General features: G+C 43.0%; 1 protein-coding gene and 1 long non-coding RNA gene across 3 annotated transcripts in view; both read left to right on the plus strand.

Annotated features, from left to right (window-relative positions):
- LOC308458739 overlaps window positions 1-9,255 on the plus strand; it is a 395,423-nt gene that overhangs the window by 211,142 nt on the left and 175,026 nt on the right. The window lies entirely within an intron of this gene.
- The window catches only part of LOC308486489 (neurabin-1-like), a 41,291-nt gene that overhangs the window by 26,679 nt on the left and 5,357 nt on the right, over window positions 1-9,255 (plus strand). The window contains exons 16-18 of one of the 2 annotated variants that reach the window (XM_081023364.1): window positions 425-620; window positions 4,368-4,484; window positions 7,828-8,016. In XM_081023364.1, coding sequence (XP_080879490.1) covers window positions 425-620; window positions 4,368-4,484; window positions 7,828-8,016 — 502 coding nt within the window. The remainder of the gene's footprint in view (window positions 1-424; window positions 621-4,367; window positions 4,485-7,827; window positions 8,017-9,255) is intronic. The other variant, XM_081023365.1, reaches the window with a different exon arrangement.

Here is a 9,255-nt window from a genome sequence, read left to right on the forward strand (position 1 = left end):
TCTTAACTATGCATTCCAATGAATTGTGCAATTTGAACAGTCATCTGAATGAATATACATCATCTCAATTTTATATCGCGTTCATTGTTAGAATGTTGAACCTCAGTTTCAGTCTTTTTGAAAAAGGAAAGTATTCAAAGGCAATCAGATTTACTTTTAAAGTGTTTCATAGCTGGTAACATACTAGTGCCCAGTTTGTAAAAAGATAACATAGCAGGAAAGCTACTTCTGAAATATTTTATACATAATAATTTAGACCTACTAGTCTGAATAACATTAAATTGCTTTAAACTGTATGGTGTATAATGTGTTGTCGTGTACTGATGATGAAAATATGACTCTTATGTCATATCTATTCCACATGGTATGATTATTTGTACCATAGATTGTCAAAGCTCATACATGAAAAATTACATTCTTTCAGGGGCTCTCGAGAATTGCTGGAAGACTCTGTCAACAACTTATCTGCGTCAGATTCAGATTCCCCTATCCCAACTTGTATGCCTTTCTCCTGGTTTGGAGACAGCCATAAAGAGCATAGTTCTAGTAGCACCCTGAGCTTTTCTCAGGGTGGTCATGATGTTGCATTGGAACAGAGCCAGGAGAAGAACAGAAACAAGGTAAATGGTGTTTATTTGTATATACTTTGCACATTTAGATTTGATTAATGTTGCTCAAGAGTTAAATGCTGTGACAAGTATCGTAAAAACGAAACATGTGCAAGTTGTTCACCTTAGGAAATAATATGTTATGTATGACTAGTGATCCCCTGTGGCATTCAAAAGTATTTTTACTAGTGCTGACTTATTTTCTCCAGCTTTCCCAATTACGATAAGGCTAGCCTATTAAGAACAATGGATTGCGATCCAAGCATGCCCTCCCATGAACATAAGGGCTTATTCTGTTCACAGAAAGAACTCTGAACCAACGGAGGCTTCCACTGGAGGAAATGGTGTGGTGGAAATTCCTTGTTAAAGAGTTCATCATCATGTTGCTTTCTGAAAAAACTAAAGGCTTTACATGTGAAAATGGCTTTACACAAATGAAAATCGAAAATCTGCACATTAAAAGACAATGGTTATGGCAAAGCTGTCTGCAGTCACATGATGCTTTTTTCTACTTTGTCCTTGCCACCCATTAAATGTGCATGTTGTTGCATGCTTGATCCTTTCTATATGGTAATAACTTCGACAAAACAAATGTGCTACTCTTCCCATAGTTTTCTTTCGTTTTGTGGATTCCATATTTGTTTCAGTTTGTTAAATTAATCTACATGTGCATTTCAAGCCATCAGCATCTCATTTTGTATGTTTTGGTCTTGGAAAAGATTTCTAAACCTCGGAAGTGTGTACAATCTATGCCAGCAGAAGTTTAACCAACATAAAATACCTTAAGTGTTTTTATGCCTGCTTGTGTCCACATTCAATGGTTGAACAGTTTACTCACATCAACTTGTGAGTTGTCAGATAGGTGAGACAGTGTGATTGTGACTTTAGTTCTTCCCATGCAGGGAATTGACTCAGGGTGCAATCTTATGCACACTTACCTGGGAGTAAGTTCTCTTGAACCCATCATGCTTACTTCTGACCAGAGGTGGGGAACGTTTTTCATTTCTATGGCCACATTCCCTTGTGAGGAACCTTCTGGATGTCTTATGCTAATGGTGGGTGTGGCCCCAGGGCTGCATAGAGAGAGGCCTGCAGGGCTGAATTTAGCTCCTCTGTCTGACATTCCCCATTCCTGATGTATAGGGTTGCACTGCCAGTCATTTAAAACAAAATGCATGGTGTCTTTGTCCAGACAGTTGTAGGTCTGTCTTTAGAACTTTCTGATTCTGTATCTCTAGCCTTTTCAGTTCAACCCAGGGTTGATAACTTGCAACTGCAGTGAGCACAGTAGTGCTTAACTACACTTGAACGTATATGGCTTTAAAAGCACCTTTCTGTGCTTGAGCCACATCTTTTTGTACTGTTATGAGAGAGTGGTTCATTGTTTTCTGTTTGCATAGATAAGCCTTGCCTGTTATTGCAGACCTCAAAAGCTATGTAAGAATTGTCACCACATGGTACCTATGATAAATACCAGTGATACATTCAGTTTTATTAAAGTCAGGTTTGTTGTGCTGTGGTTCTCGGAGTGGGAAATGCATGTTTCTAAAGAAATAGGACCAGGTAGGAAGGATTGCACTTCCCTGATCTAATGAAGGAATGAAGGTTAAAGTTTGAAGAAGCATTAAAATATAAGAAGCTATAAAAGCTTTGTGCCTGTTTACCTGTGCCCATAATTACTTCCTCCTTCCATAGCTTGTTTCATATACACTACTAAAATAAGGTAACAGACACACCTCAGTTGATGTGAGCCCTTTGTTCCCCAGGTAATCTTCTCCTGCCTCCTATTTTGTTGGGCTTTGTTACCGTTATATTTTTCTGCCTTTGAGTGAAGGAAACTAAATACACCAGCTATAAGGCAGGCACAGCAGTGGAGCGTATGCCTGCGCTACCTGTGGCGGGTTGCAGAACATGCTCCCGAGGAGTGCGGAGGGCACCCTCCAGTGTGCCGGAGTACAAGGTGGGGAGCTCCTGCCTATTCTCTTCCTGCTTTCCGCTGCTAGGTCAGGCCCGACCTGGCAGGAGAGCTGCTATGGCCAAGAATTGGCTGAGGAGAGTGGGAGGCAGCTTTGCCGCTCTCTCTCTCCCCCTGCTGTCTGCCACCGGGTCAAGCCTGACCCAGTGGCGGAGGCAGAGCTACTGCAGCCAGGCGCAAGGCGCCTTGCTGCCTAGGAGGGTGGACAGCAGCTTTACTGCTGCCTCTCCTGCTTTCTGCCGGCAGGTCAGACCTGACCCGGTGACAGACCCACTGTGGCCAGGCATGCCTTGCCGCGGCTGAGCAGTGCTGCTCTCCACCACCATGTCAGAAGTGACCCGGTGGCAGAGCTGTTGCCACCAGGCACGAGGTATGCTGCGGCCAAGGAGGGTGGGCAGCAGCGCTGCCGCCCCCTTACCTGCTCTCCTCCCCGGGTCAGGCCTAACCCAGGGGGCAGAACTCTAACAGGCACCAACGCTACAGCCAAGGCTCAGTTCCTTCTGGCCCAGAGCCAGGCTCCGATGAAGGAGCCTGCTGTGGGGGCACCTTTTTGGGCCCCCTCTCAAAATTGCACCCAGGGCCGTTGCACCAATGCCCCCCCCCCCATGCTACGCCTCTGGGCAGGCATAGTTTTTCTCGCTTCTTGTGGGCTTGTTGGGAGTGAGATGGATTTGAATCCAAGGCCTCCTTGATCCATCACAAGGTGGCCCTATTCTTTTCCTATCACCATTGGCCTCTAGTAGTGGACCATCTACTCCACCTGCAGAGTGGTAGATCTTCAGGATCCAGTGGTCCCCCTATCTCTAAGGGGCATAATTACTACTAAAATACCCGGTCCTCCCAATTTTCTTGTTCCATCTTTGCCTCCATGAAATCCCATAACCATCACCATACATATGTGTAACAGACAGCTGGCAGGATAGAAATACATGTTACTGTCGATTTTGGTGCTTCATTCCAGCCACCCCTCAGCCTGTGTTATTTTGGACTAGCTATTCTCTCCTCCCATATTAGACAGGAAGAGGACTCAGCCAATGCCTGTTGGGCTGCTGAATATTATTACTTAATGTATTTATATCCTGCCTTTCTCCCAAATTGTGATTCAGGGCGGTGAGTATCTGAGAGGGTGGCAGATTAGGGAAGCCAGCTTTAGGGAAGGGGGAGTCAGCAAGGGTGCAGCAGGCAAGTGTCAGTCCTGGGGGGGGGGGGGCTCAGCATTTGCTTGACCATTGTGGGTGCTAATGTAGGGCCTGCTTGCTCTAAATAGGGCAGGTGGTGCAAGGACAGTAGCAAAAGGAAAAGTTATCATGGCAGGAAGCCATACTGCTTCCTGTTTTTCTTACTCTGCCTGCAACTTGAAAGCAGGGATGGAACATTTGGAAGCAGAGTCATTTGTGCTCCTCAAGACCAGGAGCTGCCCATGGTGCAAGTCTTGGTTCCAGTCTCTGATAATCAGAAAACTAAGGTCAAAGTGTAATCCCTCCCTAGCCCCCATTAAGGGAATGAATTCACGACTAACCCTATTCATTCCTGACTAACCCTATGTGCTGAAAATAGCTACCAGAACTCTCTGAATGTTTCTATAGATCAGATGATAAGAGCCCAATACTTGTGTATTGTGAATTGGGAGAGAGTCATGATGAATGTAGATAAGCTTAGTTCAGAGTTACTGGAAATAAATGATTAGTTATTTTTACTTTTTTAAAAAATAAGACACTGTGCCTCCTTGTGATTTATTGTTCCAAGGGGGAAGTTAACAACACATTATTTTCACTTGTTTGCAGAGTAGAATTGTCATAGATGATTCATACGATAGCAAGCCAAGTTGTGATCTGTCAGGGTTAGTGACAGAACCAAATCTTTCAGGGCGTTCACACACTTTAACCTTCTCTTCAAACGAGGTGAGTTTCAGTGTGTCTGTGTATTGTTGATATCACAATTCAGACTATATTATGCAATTTAAGTTTGTCTCTAATGAAAAGAGCAGGTTATCATCATTGCACCTTAATATTTTTATAAGCCCACATTGAAAAATGTACCTAGGAGACAAAAAGTATTTTTCTTGTTATCAGTTTTGGGTTTGATATATTGTTGACAACATTTACACTGAGCTACTTCGCATGTAACCGAAGCCAAACCAGGACTGAATGTGCATCTGCTCTACTCTTGCATTGCAAGAAAAAAAAACACTTTAATTAAATTCCTAACATTATAAGACAGCTAATTGATTAATAGTACCATCAGCCAATGCAGTTTGCTTTCTATGCTTCTGCTATTTGTGTGAATGGCATGCATCAGTACTTCTAACAGAATACACATTGTCTTCCTCATTTCAGTCTTTTGGCTGTAGAGCTTAATTCTTGCTGCGTTATTTTTGAAATATTTTTAGATCATTATAAAGCCACACATTTTTTGAATTTCCTAAATTGGATCTTTCAAAACTTTGCAGACTTCAGTGAGGAAGGTTTTGTGGTGCCAGCTAAGTTCAGCCTTCAGTATGGAGTTTCACAGCTCCTCATGTAGCATCTGGCCATTTAGCTCTATAGGTACTCTACTCTTATGAATAGTTCTTTCTTGAACAGTTTTGTGTCTATACACTATGTTGACCTTTCACCTCTCTTTCAAATTACTCCGTAATTCAGTTTAGATGGATACTGTTCCTTGCGACTCTCTTCCAGTTGTCTTGAGGATTTTGCACTCTCAGCACAATAGGGCCGGATTTTATTCTTCATTTTCTCTCTCTGCATCAACGGGGCTTTCAGAAACTGACCTTTACTTGATTTCTAGAAATGGAATTTGCATATCTCTACAAGGAAGGATGGAGATAGTTTCCTTTCAGTAACACAAGTTAATGTTTTTGAGTAAATATTGGATACTTGCTTGTGCTAAACATTTTAATGTAACAAAAGGAGTAGTTTATTTGTATTTTTAAAAAATACCGTATTTTTCGTCCCATAGGACGCTCCGTCCCATAGGACACACCTAGTTTTTTTGGGGGGGGAATAAAGGAATTTCCCCCCACTTTATTTCCCCCCCCAAAACCAGGTTGGGGAAACCAAACCAGGTCAAGGAACAGCGGGATGGCGGCACTGTTCCTCCCCGCTGTCCCCCGAGCTTGTGGGGCTGGCCGATGTCTGCCCGGCGCGCGGGCGCCCTGAAGCAGAGCGCCCCGCGCGCCGGACAGCAGGCTGTTATTCGCAGCCTAGGGAGCCCTGCGGGAACTCCCACAGGGCTCCCCAGGCTGCGGATATCTGCCCGGCGCGCGGGGCGCTCTGCTTCAGGGCGCCTGCGCGCCGGGCGGCAGGCTGCTATCCGCAGCCTAGGGAGCCCTGCAGGAACTCCCACGGGCTCCCCAGGCTTGCTGATAGCTTCCTGAAGCCTGGAGAGCGAGAGGGGTCAGTGCGCACCGACCCCTCTCGCTCTCCAAGCTTCAGCGAAAGCCTGCATTCGCCCCATAGGACGCACACAGATTTCCCCTTCATTTTTGGAGGGGAAAAGGTGCGTCCTATAGGGCGAAAAATACGGTATGTCTACAAGAGTAGCTGACAAGCCTGGCATTGTGAAACAGGCTCGGAAGAAGTATTCTGTGTTCACGGACATCACTTGTTAATTCCTTGTTTTTATATTATAACTTGAAAAGTTATTTTGCTTTTAAATTTGAACAACAAGTGGCTCTTGCATTCGTGATCCCTGCTGCTTTCAGGTGGTCCTTGCATCTACATTGAAAGTAAAAGAAATGCTGAAGAGCCCAGGTGGGGAGGCTGTGTGAAGTTTGCATGCTGTAGCAAAGAGGTAGTTCCCTTTCCAGTTAAATTTCTCAAATTTAACTGAAAAAGTGCCTTGCCTCTTCAGCACTGTAAGGTGCTATGATGGAAACTTGTAAGAAACCTGTTTGCCCCCATATGCATGCATAGTTTGATCTAGAGCAATGCAGCAGTTAGTTCATAAACCATTGCTATCATTTAAAGAAATAAGCAGTAAACCAATAAAAAAATGAGCTGCAAGTACAATAACAAAAGTAGGGATCACATACTACATTTTTACAAGCATATAGAAAGCAACCTTGAGTTAGTGGTGCAAATGCCATTGCTGAATTTTAACAAAAAAATTGTATTATCAGTACTTCATTTTTTTAAAGTTCAATGAAGATGCATAATCAGCATGGTTAGTCTTTATGTATTGTGATCCTTTTCTTTTCGGCACAGGATGAAATAGAGAGTTTTTAGTGTTTGTCTTGAGTAAGAAAGAAAAACTTCCTCTTCAACCAAACATTGTATGATAGCTTTAGAAAAATTGAAAAATAGTTTTTGTTTCTAGCCTTGGTAGATCAGAAGTATGTCCTTTGTCCCCTTAGCTACAGACTCCTAATAAATGTTGGGGAACCAAAGAAACCGTGGCACTCTTGTACAAAATGAATATACAGTAATACATAATAGTTTTGTATTTTTTCCGCTAATGACACATCCAGACCGAGGTGGTATTTTAAGTGATAAGTTGTAAAAACTGACTCACTATCTCCATAAAATGAATTCAGCAAGAGAGACCTACCCAACAGATAAAAAGAGTGTTTTGTTCCCTTCTCTCTAGCATGAAGTGTTCACTCTGATGTGGACTTTCACCAGCAGTTCATTTGCTTTGGCCTAATTTCCATTTCAAGGGCATTTGTGATGTATGTATGGAAACAGTATAATATAGGTGGACTTTATGTGGCACAAACATAGAGAGTGGTATGCCATCAAGTTTTACTTAAAGTAGACCCATTGAAATAAATGAACATGACTAAGTGAGGGCCATTAATTTATGTAGATCTACTCTGAGTAAAACTTACCACCTAGAGTGCTGCACCTAGAAGACCAGAAACTGTATGATCCTTTACAATAATTTAAAACTCTCTTTTGGACATTCGGTCAGTGATACCATAAAACGAGTGAATTTGAGAATACCTGTAAGTTATCGAGCAGGGTCTATATCTCACGAACCTGGAAATTTACACTTGGTTAGTCCACTTTTTCATAAAGGTATTTACAATGAGCGTTCTTTAAATTACTGTGCATTGATATATGTGTTCAGACACCTTGCACTATGGGAATTAAATAATAAAACAAACTGAAATATTGGAGGGGAGACCAGCTATGCACTCAACAATTCAAAGTCTTGAATGTTTATATTTTATATATATATATATCAGAAATGCAGTAAGTTAAATTGCTATGTACCTAAGTAAAAGCTGATTTGCTTTGTTAGACTTCCGATGATGAACCATCAACTACAGGGAAACAAAACCAGTGGCACAGTCGGCCCATTTCTGAATGGACAACACAACAGGTGTGCCATTGGCTAATGGGAATGAATATGGAGCAGTACATTGCGGAATTCACAGCCAAATGTATAGATGGACAGCAGTTAATGCTGCTTGACAGTGACAAGTTGAAGGTAAGCTTGTATACCTGCTGCCTTATGCCATGCCAAAACTATGCACTGAAAATCTGAACACACTTAATAATATAAGTACAAAAAGGTAAAGGACCCCCGACAGTTAAGTACAGTCGCAGACGACTCTGGGGTTGCGGTGCTCATCTCACTTTACAGGCCGAGGGAGCTGGCATTTGTCCGCAGACAGTTTTTCTGGGTCATGTGGCCAGCATAACTAAGGTGCTTCTGGCAAAACCAGAGCAGTGCACAGAAACGCCGTTTACCTTCCTGCCGGAGCGGTACCTATTTATCTACTTGCACTTTGATGTGCTTTCGAACTGCTAGGTTGGCAGGAGCAGGGACCGAGCAACGGGAACTCACCCCATTGCGGGAATTCGGACCGCCAACCTTCTGATTGGCACGCCCAAGAGGCTTAGTGGTTTAGACCACAGTACCACCCACGTCCCTAATTAAGTCCTTAATACCGCGTCCCTAATATACTTATAAGTACTGTACTGTATAGTGTTATGTGTTGATAATTTAGGGGTTGGCTTCCTTCAATTCCTTGTTACATAAAACAGATTCATTTTACTGGGTGTTTTTGTTGTTGAATTAGGACACACATTTTTAACGTATCCTAAGTTAATGCATTAAGCTTTGACTGTATGAAATGTTAGTATATTAAAAAGTAGTCAAAAAGGTTTTCTGGGCTTATCAGATGTTGCCATCTGCTGATAAAAAACTATACTGCACCATGCTAACAGAATGTTACTAGCTTCTCATATTCCATGGCAGCACATCTGTTTGGCCTTCCTTTAGGGACCTCACAGCAGTCACATAAAGTAATGTAACCCTATTTGAGCATGTAGAACGTTTCTTTAGACCCTAACTATAGGGTGCTACTCTATTGGGACACGGGTGGTGCTGTGGTCCAAACCACAGAGTTTCTTGGGTCGGTAGTTTGAATCCATGCGATGGAGTGAGCTCCTGTTGCTTTGTCCCAGCTTCTGCCAACTTAGCAGTTCCAAAAGCATACCAGTGCAAGTAGATAAATAGGTACCACTGCCGCAGGAAGGCAAATGGTGTTTCTGTGTGTACTCTGGCACTTGTCATGGTCCTCCTTGCACCAGAAGCGGTTTAGTCATGCTGGCCACATGACCCGGAAAGCTGTCTGTGGACAAACACCAGCTCCCTCAGCCTTAAAAGCAGCATGAGTGCTGCACCCCATAGTCACCTTTGACTGGACTTAACCGTCCAGCG

The sequence above is a fragment of the Podarcis pityusensis genome (assembly GCF_964106645.2).
Source record: "Podarcis pityusensis genome assembly, chromosome: 1".
Lineage (NCBI taxonomy): Eukaryota > Metazoa > Chordata > Lepidosauria > Squamata > Lacertidae > Podarcis > Podarcis pityusensis.